This window comes from Corvus brachyrhynchos, unplaced genomic scaffold (genome assembly GCF_000691975.1).
Source record: "Corvus brachyrhynchos isolate BGI_N302 unplaced genomic scaffold, ASM69197v1 scaffold101, whole genome shotgun sequence".
NCBI classification, from domain to species: domain Eukaryota; kingdom Metazoa; phylum Chordata; class Aves; order Passeriformes; family Corvidae; genus Corvus; species Corvus brachyrhynchos.
This window is the reverse complement of record NW_008237239.1, coordinates 6,701,050-6,718,277: the sequence shown is the minus strand read 5'-3', so window position 1 is coordinate 6,718,277 and position 17,228 is coordinate 6,701,050. Positions and strand designations below refer to the sequence as shown.

The following is a 17,228-nucleotide window of genomic DNA, read 5'->3' as shown; positions in this document are numbered from 1 at the left end:
TTGGAATTTCGGGAATAAAAGGATTTACCGATGAAAGTTATCAACAAGTTCAAGAGGCAAAGAGTGCAGGGTACAGAACTTCAGTGCTCATAGCTGAAAGGCATGGTATGCCTTTGTGAAAGCCTAGGAAATGCAGATATTGTGGAACTTGCCCATTTTGCTAGAAAAATACTTAAGCACTGTCAGGTAAAAAGGTTTTAATTTCTCCAAAATAATATAGTAAACAGTGAAGAGGAGAAAAATCAAAGAATGAATTGAGCAGGAATTCAGCAAAAAGAGGAGAAAAGTAAAACTAGAATAAAATTCAATAGTGACATTTTTTAAATGAATAGAAGAAGTGTTTCAAGCCACAAGAACACACGCAAACAGATGAGGAAAAAGCCACCAAAGGACACTACAGTACAGTATGCCAGTTACACTGCAGAGTTGCATCATCATATAATCCTTGAGAAAAGAATAGAATCAGACTTGAATACGTAAAACTTTGTTACAAAAAATGGATTAATAAAAAATAATTTTTGCAGCTTGCTGTGAAATTAACATACAAGTACACATTGTTTAATGTTGTAGATGGGATTCTGAAGCTAATAACAGAAAATTAATGCGAAATAAAGGGAGGAAGTTATGCTTGTGAAAAAGTGTATATGAGAGGAAAGCCATTGGTTATTCACTGGTTATTCATTTACTTGATGATTTCAGGAAGATCTAATATTTAAATTTAGGTTACCGTTCCATAAAATATAGCAAAGCCCTCGAGCTCATAAACAAGGTTGTTGCACAGAACCGACTGTGAAATAACAAAATAATGCTGTATCTTACTTTTTCACCAGGAGGCCCAATAGGACCTTGAGGACCAGGAAGCCCCTGTTAGAAAGAAACTAGTGTGAGAAACCAGGGAGAACAATATACATACATTCACCCTACTACAGGTCCCTCATTAATCTGTTTAAACACACTGGCAAATATAAGTGGCTTTTTTTCCCCCCCTTACAAGCTAGATCAGGAGTTTTGTGTGAGCCTTTTGCACAAGCCACTATTCCTGCTGCATTCCAGGAACACTGAATGAGTCATTTTTTTCCTGAATGAAAAATCCCTCTTAAAACTTACTTGAAAACTCTGCTCCCACTGCCCTCGGCACATTTGCAGCATTATTTATAAAATCCTTGAAGCTTTATCGGTTCTGCACATGAAAAGCTAACCTTTTAGTAATTTCCATTTATTAAACATTTGCTGCACATTACATCGTATTTCTTGAGAGTTATTTTACACTTACTTGTGGGCCTGGAATTCCTTGCTGACCAGGAGGTCCTGGTTCCCCTTGAGGACCCTACCATGCAAAAAAATAGCAGGGCATTAGGTTTGCATTTCTGCACTACAGATCTTCATTGTCAGGACTGAAAGGAGTACAAACTCATCTTTGTTCCTCCCTCTTTAGTCTACCAGCAACTTTCTCTCCAGTTTGAAATTTTTCATGCTAATGAATATCATGACCTTTTCTTTAATAGAGAATAACAGCCCACACTTAGGACCTAAGCACTGGAGTCCATGGTGCTCAAGGAGTCTGAGAGAAAGCATGGTTAGGCCTTTTGGCTGAAAACTAAGTAACAGAAGCCTTGTCTTTTCCATATAAAATCATAATGAATCTGAATAGTTTGACAGAATAGTTTAAATAAATAGGAGAGATGGCATAGTGGCAGGGATGAGAGAATGTGAAAAGCATTCTTAGAATCTTTCTAATTCCCAGTTTACTTACTCACCATGTTTCCCTTTGGGCCTGAAGGTCCATCAATACCTGCAATGCCCTACAACAAACAATATAACAAGAGTAATTTTCAGTGGACTTCCATTTTTTTCTTTTGAAAACTGCAAATACAGGACAGCTCATACGTACAGGTTGTCCAGGGGGCCCAGGTGTTCCTCTGGGGCCCAGTAATCCCCGTGGACCCTGTAAGAGAAGAAACCCTTATTGACATCTGCATGATTTTTTCTGAACAGAAATGCCTGGGAGCAGGACTGGCCAAGGAATGGAATAAGGAGTAGGAAGGATGAAGGGAAGGCAGCATGGGTGTTTAGGAAGAAAGAGAAAAATTCACTGATAACAGATTTTCCTCAAGGATACTATATGTCTGAACAGGATGTCAGTGGAAGGGCAGCTTTGATTTAGCCTCTGTACGGTCACTTCAGAGAAAGGAGGGAGATTGCTTTTTATATTTCCTGGTGCAGAACATTGGCACAGCATCTTCTGCTAAAATTTCAGCTGTGTCTTGGCCTGAAGGTCTGACCTGAACAGTAACATACATATTTATATTCCTGTCTTTTGAAAACATGATGGTGTGTCATACTCTATACTGCTATTCTAAGTAAAAAATAGTGCTTTTATCTGGAGTAAGGATCCAGTAAGTAATTAAAAAATGCTAGTAATTTTATTACAATAAATACAAGACATTCTGGAAACAAAAATCAGATTTCTTCCTCTTATCCCAAAAAACTTTCACAAAAGACCAATGGCTATTCTCATAAATAAGGTGTATGAGATTTTGGTCTATAACATAATCTCTTGGTTTTATACTATGTGAATGAGTACTAGTTTTCATCATTGTGTCATCATTCACGTCATACTGCTGAAGTGGGCAGAACTGAGTCTCCAGTCTCCTCATGTATGATATAGTCACAAATCACTGACACTGACTAGCGACTTCTTTGTACTTTGTGAGCAGGCAGCAGTAGATCAGACATTTAGGGTAAAATTCCCCTTTCTGAGGCTTGATTTCTTGCCTGCAATGCAGAATTCTGTTCTGCAGTGACAGCACCTGCAGAATTCCAACTGACAGGAGTGGAAATTCTGTATGTGAAACAAGTGTAAAATACACAATGAAGCACAGTAGTGTGAAAAAAGAGGAGAACCCAGGCCTTATTTTCTAATAAGCAGATGTTTAGATAACCCTGTAAAAGCAACAGGGGCTTGTTTGTATTCTGATGTATCAAGCACGGCAGTGACTGATTTTACACTATAGGATAAGAAACAGCATTTTTTTATTCTGGAAGTTGTATATACTTAGCTGGATATATCCTTGATTTAATTCTAATCCTGTAAGTGGTGTTTCAACCCTAAAAAAACTGTCCATTTGTTTGCTTTGCAGCCAGAAACAGTATTCTCTATATACAAACACATGAAATAATTTTTATACCTGGAATTCAGAACAGTTCAATAGAATGGAAAAATATCTGAATGTCACTTTTGTTTGGAACAGAAACAGAAGAATAAGAAAGAATTGCTTACAGCTTCACCTGGGAGACCTCTTGGTCCAACTTCCCCATCTTCTCCCTGTTTTTGTGCAAAAGGAAAACAAGTTTTATAAAAACCAAACATTTATCATGACCTTATTCCCATTATATGAGGATTCACTCTAGATTTTCCTGTGTGAACAGCAACTTACTCTTGATCCGTCTTCACCAGGTAAGCCAGGAGGTCCCTGTGGGCCACGGTCTCCCTGTGGGATAAGGAAAGTCATTAAAATAACTGCTGGAAACTTTCTGCTGCTGGAAACAATAATGGATGGGAAGGGAAATGAAAACAAATATGTTAGCTGAAGTTTGATGTGTCAAAACATGTCTCCACATAGTGATACAAATCTGTAAGTTATAGTACTCAGTAAAATCTTTCATTACCTTAGTATAAGAACAGATGAGCATTTTTGAAATAATGAATGTGTTCGCACAATTTCACTCTGTAACAAGAGCTGGACTTGGTGATCCTTGTGAGTCCCTTCCAATTCAGAATGTTCTGTGATTCTCTGATTCTGTGATTTTTGGCCCCAGAACATATGCAAGATACTGCTACAAAAGGTAGTGTTACCCACATTTTCCTTTGTCTCATCACCACCTTCCCTCTCCCCTACAGTCCTGCCAGTAAAGTAACACGTGTATGTGGGGCAGAAGTTAAACCACTTGCAGGGCCCAGGAATATACAGAGATTTACTAACCACCTTTCAGAACCATGCACCCTGGCACCAGCTACTGACAGCCTAGGGACTGGTTTGTCTGAGGCTTTGGAAGGCAGCCAGACTTCCACACTTCCCCTCAGAGGCTGGGGCTTTTCAAGACTATATATGCAAAGCGGCAGTAGATTCTGGACCATACTTTTAGGATTTATTTTTCTTTCCCAGTTCCTGAAGAGAACTAGTGTGCTACAGAGCTCAAACACCACTGACTGACCTCCTTCTGGGCAGCAGGCTTTGAGACTGTGACTTCCTTCTGGCATTGGACAACACCCAAGTATTCATGCTGTTTGCCTTAATTTTATCAGTACCTCCAAGGAGCCTGACCACTGCTGTGGATTCTGGTAGAGATATATGGAGTCACTGTTCAGTGGCTCTGCTCTTTACACTTCCAAACTTTCCTAGGGAATTTTAGGTAACCCTTATATACCCAGACCACATGCCCCAACACTAGGGATGTTAGGATTTTATTCTACTGCCTTTCTGTCCTCCCCCACCATGGAAGAGAAAGTGAAATTTTATGAACTTTTCTTAATACCTTCAAGATGAATAAATATAGAAGTTTCTGTATTTTGCTAGGTTCTGCAACTATTCAATGTTATCTGCAGGTAGAGAATGTGTTTTTCTATGTGCTAAATGACACTTCTGAAAGATGACATGAGATGCATGGTCTGTCCTCTGGCTTCCAATCAATATCCAGGTGAAGACTGACTTAGGCTTTCAAATACTGAAATAGTTCATCCCCTTAAGGGCTACCTTTCTCTCATTGCAGTCACATGGTACTTAGCTATAGATTAGGAGTATGCATTCAGTGTTCTGGTAGTGCCATTCAGTAAGAACAAAACTTCCTATCATTATCAGCATTCTCAGTTTTTCAGTTCTCTATTTCTTCCCTTCAAGTGCTCACTTAAAGCCTGAATTTCTTTTTCCTTAGACCTATTTTAAAAGTATATACTGTCTTGCTTATATACTGAAGAAGAGTTGTGCATCTTGTAAATCTAAATAAGAAAAGTTCGAAGTCACAGATAATGAGGTTGAAAGAAATATGACATCATGTGATGTGATCTGCTCTACACTGGAAGTCTGACAATCTCATTCAGTAACTCCTGTCTGAAACTTGTGTTTGACAGAGACATAACCTAAGAGAGACACTCAGTTTGCAACTCATATGTCCAATATGACTAATTCTAAAACTAGTCCTGAAACTTCTACTCTAAAGTTATGGGTTTTCAACACCGATTCTTTTACAGCTGAAATATAACTTCAACAGAAGTATTTCACTGGTCTTGCAGTGTTTATTGTTGCAAGCCAAAGAGAACTGAACATTTGCATTATTTGTTGTCACTATATAAGACTCCAAAGCTGTAACCATGTTATCTATCTTTGAGCTGGGCTGCTTTCACAAGGACCATAGTGCATACTTTTTACAGAAGATTTCCATAGAAACACAAGAATGTAGTGATTTTTAAATAGTGGGATGAAAGAAATTATGAAAATAAGTCATTATTTTCATTAATATTTTGCAAATTTAAACCCAAACTTATTTTTCTGGTTTTTGGGGTAGGGAGAGGAGGTGTGTGTTTTCTTTTTTTTTTTTGGGGTGGGGGGAATATGGAACAAATTGAATATTAAAAAAAAAATATATTTATTTCTTTATGACTTGGAAGGTGCCACAGACAAGTCTAGTATTCCAGGCTGGAAAGCACACACACACTGCCTGACTCAGGCCAAATTTCTGCTCAGCCGTCCAAGTGCAGGTGGCAAGTGCCTAATGCCGAGCCCCCTCTGCTGTTGGCCTGCTGAGCACGCTGGGCTTCCATTATGGGATGCACTGACTGCTTTACCCTCTTTTCCTAAAAAGGGATGATGAAAGAGGAGTAACAAAATTCTTTATGACCGCAGAAGTTCTTTCCCCGTTGCAAACAGAACTCAAAAGAGTATCCTTAGATGCTATTTAAAAGAACTACATTAGGGTCCAGTAGCCAAGACGGTTGAGCTTTTCTAGGAAGTTCAGCTGTGCTTACCCACTGAGGGTGAGGTCCTTGGTCACCGAGGTTTAGCAAATATGGAAATGGTTTTGCTGACATTTCCATTCACTGTTTCTTTTATGGTGCATTGCACTCACCAGGACAACAGTAAAGGAGGGACATTCAGCAGGTTGCTAGCACCTACATTAGGGGTATAGTCTGAAGCAGAAATCCCTGGTTGTGATTATTTCTGCACTTGACAAAAAGAACAAGTACTTTAGTAATTTTAAATATTACTAAAAATTTTCCTAACGTACCCGAGCTGACTGTGACCTTTCTTTAAGCTGCAGTTGTTGGAATAAGCCCCCACTAAACAATTCAGTTTGCAATTGAAATATTCATAGCCATTTTTTAGCAAGCTTCTAAGGAAGTTAAAATTTGGCATGCTCCTGATACAGAAACTTCCTGCTAATTTCCTTTCCCTATTACTCATTCCTTTAGAGCAATGACTTGAAGTCCAACAGGCAAATTCCTGAACTAAGACAAATTAGAACAAAACCTAACTGAAGATGTGATCAAAATTCTGCAAATACATTTAAATTATAAATATGTATATTTCTTGTCTATTGATTGATATTACTCAAAAATTTTACAAGGAATATATTGCCTGATAGTACAGATATTATTTGTAGTGTGAAAAGCTGACATTCTGTTTTAACTTTCGCCTCAGTCCTTAGTGCTCTTCCTAATGAATAACGTATTATTTTTGGGACATTATTAGTTTAGTGTTGTATAAATGTACATATTTTTCTTCTTACCCGGTTACCTTTGTCACCAGGGAGGCCAGGAAGACCATCAAATCCTCTGTCACCCTAGGAAAGAAATCACAGAGTAAGTAAATGAGTGTTACATTGTCTGAATAAATAGTGCCTTCCCCCTAAAAGTTAATTTCTACCCTTGGTTATATGTAGAATTTTGTTACTGAATGAAACAACATGGGGGTGAGCATATAGATCAAACTCACAAAATTTGATTCTACAAATTGTAGGAAGAGACGATGACACAGCTTTTTCACTATGCTGTAGTTATGGTATTTATAAAAAGAATTTTCACATTGAAATGAAAAGCTTGATTCTAGCTGCACTTTGAAGCTGTAGAACTGACTACTTTTACTGATACTCTGTAACTAGAAACTGACTCAGAGAGAGGGAAATCATGCCCCAAGAATCAAGTTTCTTCAAGGTCACACTACTAGGAATTACCATTAATTACCATATTTTAAATGGATGATTCATTCTCAGCTCTTGCATCTGACCCAGCTATCTGAAACCTCAGTATTTTCACTTGAGAGAAGAATTTTGGATTCACCTGGACAAAACTGTGGTACCTACATAAAATTTGTCCAGCCTGTTCCAAGACTGAAATAAAGCCTCAGGTCTCATTATAATTTACCTTTGCACCAGGTTCTCCTGGCATTCCTCTGGCACCATCAGCTCCAGGACGTCCCTGCAAAAACCCAAAGGGGCAAACATTTGAAAATGCCACGGAATCAGATAATATTTAAATACATTTAAATAAAAACTATTTACCCAGAGCTGAACCGATCTATATGCTACCTACCCTTTTGCCAGCTTTTCCACTTGGACCAGGGGCACCTTGGACACCACGAGGACCCTGAATTTAAAGAGGGTAATTCTTAGAATTACATTAATGTCAGCAAAAAGCTAGTTAAAACCTCAACTCAAGAACAAGATTTTTTTCTATGCAAAGCTGAGTTTTTTTCCCTAGGACGTGGATTTGTGTTCCCAGATTCCCATTAGTTTTAAAAGTACATGGGCATCCAAACTGGCCTTAGCACTACCAAGTTTAGCACCAGTTTTTATGAGATGGCACTATACATGGCATAAGCCATCCTTTTAACATGTAATTTTCTTACATTCTTTTCATGGCTTTAAAGATCTCAGTCCTCTAGTTTGAAAAACCTTCTTCCTCTCATGCCAAAATTATTTTAGTCCCATTATAATTATTTAATGAAAAAAAAGAGTGCTTATTTCAGATCCCTAACTTATACACAAACATGAGTAAAGAGTGCTAGTAAAGAGCTCACATGCTGTCTCAGCTTTACACAACATGGGTTTAACTAGAGAGAGACCAAATTACCCCAGACGGAAAAAACATTCCAGTTTCCAAACATATGTAACTTTCACTGAAGACTGTATGGGTGTGACTGTGGAAATTTTCTCATCCCCCATCCAAATGCATTTTCAGGTGAAAAAAAGCAATGGTAAGGACAAGCCATCCAAAAATATTGTGTAGGAAAAGAAAAAACTTTAAAAATGTAAGTAAGCAAACTGAAAGACTGACCAGCTGTTCAGAATGCTTTTTTCTTTTCTTTTTTTATTGTTTTATTTTTCTACTGTAAGTATCCATGTACAGTTTTAAGACAGGCACTTAGTCATGTATCAAATCCATGATACTACTTGAGATATGGCAAAATCGTTGTTCTGGATACTTCTTTCATGATTTCTTCCACAATCTCCTTATTGCTTTTAGGTTTAAGCTGAAAGATTTCTGTGTGTTTCAGTGCTCTTTGACATCACTGCGGAGAAGTCTATATAACAGTAAGCTGAGAAGCAAAGCATGCACTGATTCCTAAAGACTTATTCCTGGTATGTCACATCTTTCTTGAAAATAGCCTGTTTAAATACCAACTAAATTCAACCTCCCTCACCTAATGAGATCTGATAAGTTCAGAGCCCAAGGTCATCCAGTTGCAGACTAACATAAGATTATTGCACAGAAAAAAGAGCCTGAAGTGACAATTTTAAAACAGGTTTTCAAGTGAGGACACTCTGCATGTGATAATTGTTCTTCGTTATACAAATACTGTTACTTTCATATTTCAGAATGAACAATCAAGCTATTGATTTTAACTATGATTTTAATATTGATCAAGCAATTGAATTTATAAGATAGTATCATGAAGGATATTTTTCTTCAACTGCATGCAGGAAGCATATAATTGATTGATTTCTTCTAATTGATATGAATACATTTTCTTAAAGATAAAACATGCTCAGACATAACAGGGAATATTATTGTACCTGGGGACCTGGTTCACCACTTTCACCCTTAGCACCTGCTGCTCCAGGTCCACCCTTGATGAAAAAAAACCAACATATATTGTTCAAGTAAACAAAAGCCTCTTTAAATTAGTTACTTTCTATTTCCATACATGAATTACAGGGAGAAATAACAAATAATCCTCTATTCATCAGAAAGGTGCGAAATCACCATTTGTATCTACAGATACACCTTGATGGATCAGTGTCTAAACACTGGGCAGAAATACTTCTCTTACCAAAGAAAACTCCCATGGATTTGAATGCGAACAAAGGTAACTCTTTGTTCTATATTAGTATTTGAGAGCTAAGTATGAGCACATAAGTAGTGCAATCAGAAGTGCATCAATTGCAGGGAATAAAACAGGGATGAAGGCCTGTCCTATTTACCTTTATTTCTGTGTTTTATAGAAAATAACAGTCTCAGAGTTCAATCCGAAGATCACTACAGTCAATGAAAAATACCCTGTCTAATCTTGTAATGAACCTCAGTGATGTTTTAATTAAGTCCTTTGTGCATCTGGCCCACAAGAAGTGGCGAATCTATTTAACTACATCTCTGTATTATTATGAAATGAAGACATAGATTTTAAGAGTAAATTTTAATCATAAACAGACCTAAACCAGATATTCATCCATACTGTGCATGGAATCAGGGGCAGAGCTAGTGAAAGTAAGTTAGTGGTCTCACAAAGACAGACAAAATAAGCCAAAAAAGTCTTGGCATGCACACATAGAATACAGTCCCAGGGAAAGATGATACAGGAGTTTGTTACTGTGTGCAAAAGAATAGTTGCATTTTTGACCTTTGAAGCAGGTTGTGACCCAATGTATGTATTTAATATGAAACAAATGTTGCAGACCTTTGAAAATGGATAATCCTTCTATGACAACATTGGAAGAAAGAAGTAATCTAATGGCTTGGTTTAGTGCTGAGTCTCACATCTTGGAGTGGAAAGATCCCCACTGACCTTGCAGGTATTGATTCAAGTCCTAAGCAAACTGAAAATCAGATCCCAAACTGGTACTGGCAGTGGAGAGAAGATTGATTTTGGTAGGTGGTGACTTTCTCTTGGGGTTTCTCTGATGTAAGCTCTGCTTTAATTAATATAATTGATTACATTTAATATCTGTAGGCAGACATTTATTTTTTGTGCTATGTTAATTAAGAATGTGAACACCAGACTAACCTAATGCTAGACTGGGGCTTTGACACTGCTATGTTTGAGTTTTAGTAACTAATATGTTACTAATGTATCTTATTGGCTACTAATTAATAAAATAAAATTTAAAAAAATTTAAAATTAACATAAAGAATTTTTAAACTCTTAAAAAAAATAAAATTCATATAAAGAGCAAAAGCTCCAACTTTTTCATTCTTAAAAGAAGCTGCTCAGAAAAACAATTTACAGACCAAGAAACTTGCTTTTGGAACTGTAGGTGAAAAATGTTTCTAGATCAAAGAGTTGGATTTCTAGAGCCTCCTGGTGGTTTAGAAGCAAAACAACTATTAATATTATTAATTTGTTGAACTTTGCATACAGGATTACATGAAGGCTTTTAAAACACAAAAGCACGAGTACGAAGCCAGGTTGTACCTCTGCTAAAGGTATACAACCCACTGTCAGTATGGTACCAGCCTTTACAAAACACTCTCTGCTTACAGCAGTTCCACAGTTTTGTCTGTATAGACTCAATGTTATCCTGCAGGTCACTTGAATTAAATACACTGCTGAAAATAGTGTCTGAGTTTGTTAAATAAACCAAATATATCTGGCTCTTTGTAAGTATTGCATACCTAATTGTGATGAATCAGGAGTCTGTGAGCCAGATTCTCTGCTTGGTAGCAACTATTTACTTTGAAAGAATTACTCTAGAAAAGAATTGCTCTTGTATGGATCTGCTTAAAAATACAAGTGTACACACTCCGTATAAATACTAAGATATTTTAACATCCACACGGCCATTTGCAGATCATTTGGTGTTAGCAGTTGAGTCAAATTCAGGAGTGAAATAAAAAAATAGAATTCTTTTAGAAATCTGTGGCTCTTAATTGCTTATAGGAATGCCTCTTAAAAACTTTTCAGATTCAGCTTAAATACCAGGCGAAGGTGATTCTGCACATCCTTGCTTTAGAATCTTTCTTTAGAGTTTCCTATTTACTACAAGAAATTGTATTAGTAGTATTACAGAGACGATTGACTGTAGAGGCATATTTAATTATTTATGTAAAATTATTCACTAATTTTGTAAGTCCACCAGTATGCTCTATCCGAACACCACAAAATCTACAATAAAAACTCATTTAGTATTTAGGTTACATTGCAGACCTTGAATAAGAATACAAACTATAGCTTTAATTATACAATATTAATTTCAAATAATACAAAATAAGTATAAATACAGATATGTAGGCAGGGCCAGAATGAGATCCATGGGCTACATTAACATGTTCTTAAACGTGTGCCCCTGTTTTGTCTACATACCACAGGACCTGGTCTTCCAGTGAGTCCCATAGGACCAGGTGGACCTCTCATAGCAATCTGAGGAAACAAACAAGCAGAACAAGAGGTGTCAAGAAAAAGCTGCCAGCCAGCATGCATATTCTATACTAACATACTTTATGAATGTGTTAGCAAATACCCCACATCTTTGACTTCACATCCTGCAGAACTGAAAACAAATTAGGTTTTGGCTCCTTGTGCTCACCCTAGCTTGCTGAAGAATAGCTTGTGCTTGAGCTTCCTGTGCGGAGATTGTTGGGCCCTTCTCACCATCTCCACCAAAGCGGAACTGCAAGTATCAAAACAAGGAAAGGATTTAGAATTTATCAAATCTAAATCATACTTCTTACTTGCTGCAACAGTGCAAACCACTTCAAAGACACAAGGTCAGAGTCTTTAGCTCATTCCACTAACTTCAGAAGATGGCTGCATGGAGGCCACAGGATCCAACACAAGTATTAAGTAATTGGTGATAGTTTAGAACTGAAGTCTAAATTTAATCCCTTATGAGCAAATATTTTCCTGATTTCATAGAATTTTGATTTCCATTTGTTCGCTTGTTTATTTAAAAAGGAGGCCAAAAATACACTTTGATTGCCTGAAAAATTTCAATAAAAATATGTACCAAAATTCATTAATTCTCTATACATTGGTAGCTACCCACATTAAAAAAGCAATTTAATTCAAGGCAGATGCTAATTTGAAAAATGTTTGATATCTAAAATAAAACAGTTTTCTGTAATTTCTGACAATTTTAAAATAAGTTACAAAATAAAAATTTAAGTGCTCATTCCTGTGCTCCTGGACTGTTATTGCTCATGAAGCTGCTGGCAAAGGCTTTGCAATGCTGCAGAAATGCTAGGCTGCAACAAGAAACGCAGCTTTGCAAAGGTATGGCATTGGCACTCTGGGTGTCAGGGCCATGAATCTTGCACTGCCCACAGCAGTTTGTCCAGTTTGCTCATGCCCAGAGTTGACATGGATCTTTTGCATCCATACACACAGTTAGGAATAATTAATTCCAAGCACACAGCTCTCTTCGTATCCCAGTGCTACAAGATACTTTAACAGCTTTGGGCTTGTTCCTCCACCTGCTAAAACAGATGGTGTTTTGCTTTGACTCCAGTGGGAGCAGAGCTGGCTATGTGCATATATTTCTATTCAAAGGATGCACTGACTCTTCAAAGAGGACACTGAAGTCCAATTTTAAGCATGGAATACTTAAAAATCTCCATGTCAATGAGACTTGAAAGCGCACAAGCCTGTTGGGAGCACGGGCCCTCTGTACAACAGTAAACTCGTTGTTTAGGACATATAGTAGCAAAATATAGTTACTGTTAAAAATATAAGGTGGTTTTCAGTGTCTGTCATTCATTAATGTAGGTTCCAATCTGGCAGCCATGCAGGAGCTAAAGCATATGGGTTTTTTTAGGAAAAAAGAAGGCACCATATAAATGAATTTCAAATGCTTACACCATAAAAGAAATGTTATATCATTCTCTCATTCCACAGACAAAATTGGATGAAAAAACAAAATACCTATACATTTCTTGAAGGACACTTGCACTTTTCATAGGCTGCTTACCCTGTAACCATAACTTACCGGCAACATTAACATGGTACCTGGGGGACCTGCTAAACCATCAGCACCAGGAAGACCAGGGCGACCAGGTGGACCCTAAGAGAAAAAAGACGTGAGAGAAAAAAGATGAGAACAAAAAGATAGTTATGTAAGATAAACCTTTTGAGTCACTTACATAAATTTACACTCACAGAATAGCTTGGAAAAGACCTTAAAGATCTAGTTTCAACCTCCCTGCCCTGGGCAGGGACACCCTTCACTAGAGCAGGTAGCTCAAAGCCCCATCCAACCCTGCCTTGAACACTTCCAGGGATGGTGCAGCCATCTGGGCAGCCTGTTACAGGGCCTCACCACTGTCAGCATAAGGAATTTCTTCCCAATATCTAATCTAAACCTGCTCTCTTTCCATTTAAAAACCTTCCCCCTAGTCCTATCACTATGGGCCCTTGTAAAAAGTCTCTCTCCACCTTTCTTACAGCCTTCCCCCCCAGCTCAGCCTGTCTTCATAGAAGAGGCACACAAGAGTGGCAGAGGGGCAGAACCATCTCCCTTGACTTGCTGGTCACGCTTCTTTCATGCAGCCAGGATACGGTTGGCTGCAAGTGTATGTTACTGGGTCATGTCAAGCTTCTTGTCCACCAACACCCCCAAGTCCTTCTCTGCAGGGCTGCTCTCAATCCATTCTCCTTCCAGCCTAATTGCTGCAATTATATATTTGTGTCATGTCTGGTCCATGACCGGCACATGACGTGCTCAGTCAAGAATTTCCTTATGATGAATTCAGTAAGCAGCCAGTTGCAACTCTAAGTACTGTTGGTAGTTATTCCATTACTGTGTGTTAAAATTCCCATTTTATAACTTCAAATTCTGGAATATTTAGTTAATCTACAGGACAGAAATATGAAAGAAGTGTGGATGCTGACTTACTAGCAAAATAAAGCATTGTTGGGATTTGAATATTATCTCATTATACAGTGAAGTGATAGCATCTTCTCAACATCATGTATACATAAATACAGCATGAACATGCTGGATTCATCAGTAAATTATCTCTCACAAAACACAGGAAAGTCTTTCAGTAGCATATTTTCCTCAAATAAGTATGTTTAGGCTGTTTTAAAATTGTGTTGGTGGTGGCAGTAAGAAAAGGCTTACAAGAATGTGAAGACTAAAACAACAGCCTAAATTTTAACTAGTTTCATGACTGGATAGGTTTGTCAAGCCTTATATTATTTAATATGGCCAATAAATCCTTCCAAGACAATCTAAATATTGTCCATCACTTTCAATATTCCCACATGTTTTGATTCTGCAAAGCTTGTTTTTCTCTATATTTGTACAGAACTGAGGCCATATTGATTTTTTAAAAATTCAATCAAATTCATATGAAATGTTTGTATCTATTACTTTAGTATATTTCAAAACACATCAAAACAGAAAAAGACAAACAAATGAGAACATCTTCGTGTATTTACAGCACATATTTCTACCCCTAAAAAATGTTTGTCCAGATTCTCAGTTGATTTGCTTAGCTGAATGAATCAGCCTCAGTTCTACTGATGTTTCTAACTTATGTGGATCTATTTCAGATCAGGATCTAACTCACCCTTCTAGCAATTAGTGCAAGGTATCTCATGAATGCATGGGATAATCTGTTTGTTGACTTACCCTTTCACCAGGGTCACCTGGAGGACCAACAGGACCTTGTAGACCTGGGGGACCTGTAAGACCCTATAGAAAAAGAATGACATAATTATGCTGACTGCTTGCAGACTTCTGAACTATTTTTTCTCGGGAAAGTTATGATGAGCACATATTTGGATAAAATAATTTATTAGGCAGCATATTGGTTTTTTTACAAAGATTTATAGTCAACATTCAAAACTTTGATTTTCATGTGCCCTCAGCTTGTAGTATGCTGTCACTGAAAAGGCTAGAGATGGTTCTTTTCTATTCCCTTCTAAAACTGCTAAGTCTGATATACATTTGGGAACCATAATAAGACCAACTTTGTGTTAACTCATAAATAGAAAAGCACAGTGGATACATCAAATGCAATAAAGGAAATTGTGATTAATCTACTTACAGCAGGTCCTCTTGGTCCCGGTGGTCCTTCAATGAGCATACCCTAGGGGTGGATGAAAGACAACATTAAATTCATTATTTTGTAGAAAAACATAAAAAATCTTTTTTAGCTGAACTACTGAACATTTCTTAGTGTTTTGATAAACTTTTCCAGGAATCTTCTCTCTACAGTAACTAGAATGAGAATCTGAATTGTTGCGTGACATTAACGGTGAGGAAGACTTCCTTGCCCTTGATGAAACCTGTAGTGACAGTATTACCTGTGCCTAAGCTGAAAGTTATCTGGGTAGATCTGTCCAAGGTGTAGTTACTAGATGGCCTGAAGATCAGATCAATGCTCTGTTTTCCTCTGCACAAGAAGATTCTCCTTTTTTAAGGAATATGTGGTTCGTCCTTCGTGTAACCGAAGGAGTAGCTGGAACAGACCGCTGTTGGTAATCACTTTATACCATCCACATTACAGGGACTGTTTCAGAGATCATGGACAATGTGGATGCTGTCATCCTATCATGAACAACAGTGTTTGATAATGATGCATTAACAGTGGGTAGATGTTATACAGTACTACAGAAAAGCTTCCTGGCATTTGTACTTACAGGTTCAATCACAGCTGGTTCTCCCTTTTGGCCTTTTTCTCCATAAGCTCCATGTCCTGTCACCTGGCCAGTAAAAACAACGCCAAAAATGGAAATAAGTATAAGGTCTAAGGACCTGGTACAATAAAGAATTGCAGCAACCTGTAACTGAAAGCTAAAGCTGGAATTGGCCTGTGCTATAAAAAATACATCACAGGTACAAATCATATAAATCAAAAATATTTAATACATGAGAAATGAAAATGCAAAAACTGTATGCACGCTTTCTCAATTATTGGATATTGTTAATTTGCACTTTTTGAATGAGATGTGCATCCCATGAGTGTGTATCCCATGCTTTACATTAGGACTTTGGTATCAGAATCTTAAACTTCCGTGTGCAAGTCACAACATTGTTTCTTTTCTTATTTGATTGGAAATCTTCTTGGCAGTTAACAACTATTCTCCATGGGTTTACGAATTTAGCAGCCTACAGTAAGAAGGAAAGAAAGATCCTTTGGTCCAATATGGACAGTACCTTTCAAACTCCTAATTTCATTCACTAGACATCCACAACATGTAAAGCAATCTGAGAAGGGTCTGTGATTTCATGGCATAAATGAGAAGGGAGCTAAGTGCCACTGTGAACACTACAGAATATTTCATGGATAACCAATTATGCCTCCTCCCTACATGAATTAGCATCAACTGCCAAGTTCTTTGAGGACCAGCTCAACAGGAAGTTTTGGGTTCAGGATTAAGGTAGCAGAAGTACCTAAAACAGTATGTCAATAACACATACTAATGGAAGAAACAGATTCAAGTTTCAAACAAAGAAAAACAAACCTGATTTTTTTTTCAAAACATGAGATATTGTATTTTTCTTCAGAAGTACCTCTCTTCATTGCTAACATATCCACTAGAAATTCAGTTCTGATCAGCTTAAAATTTGAAATGCTTTTTTTTATTATTTCAGTAGAGTGATTCAACATTTACTCTAAAATAGCTGGGGATTAGTAAGAACAGTAAGGATAATGTTACAGTATTTCAATATGAAATATTTCGGAATGGAAAAACAGAGACTTAGATTCATGGACTGTGCATTTTGCATTGATTTATAAAGGCACAGATCTCACTAGTAATGATGTTCATAAACCCATTGGTAGTTCATAAAAATCAACTAGCAAGAGGTATAGACAATCATGTTTTATTACATTAATATAAATTACTAGTAAAAAAATTACATCAGGGTCTCCATCTTTGGAAATATTTACCCTTTTTGAAAGTTCCCAGATATTGAGTATTTCTCATCTTGCTTTTTTTATCATAGGTAGAACTTCAGTTATTCTAAATACATCCACATGTCAAAGGAAAATGACATATCTCTGGTTCAGC

The 17,228-nt window shown here is 37.2% G+C and overlaps 1 protein-coding gene across 1 annotated transcript in view; it reads right to left on the bottom strand.

The window, feature by feature from the left end:
* Positions 1-17,228, bottom strand: part of COL11A1 (collagen type XI alpha 1 chain) — a 134,185-nt gene that overhangs the window by 64,900 nt on the left and 52,057 nt on the right. Inside the window, 16 exon segments of the mRNA XM_017729586.1 lie at positions 820-864; positions 1,274-1,327; positions 1,758-1,802; positions 1,892-1,945; positions 3,281-3,325; positions 3,438-3,491; positions 6,784-6,837; positions 7,418-7,471; positions 7,586-7,639; positions 9,070-9,123; positions 11,574-11,630; positions 11,797-11,880; positions 13,195-13,269; positions 14,842-14,904; positions 15,260-15,301; positions 15,855-15,917. Coding sequence (XP_017585075.1) covers positions 820-864; positions 1,274-1,327; positions 1,758-1,802; positions 1,892-1,945; positions 3,281-3,325; positions 3,438-3,491; positions 6,784-6,837; positions 7,418-7,471; positions 7,586-7,639; positions 9,070-9,123; positions 11,574-11,630; positions 11,797-11,880; positions 13,195-13,269; positions 14,842-14,904; positions 15,260-15,301; positions 15,855-15,917 — 897 coding nt within the window.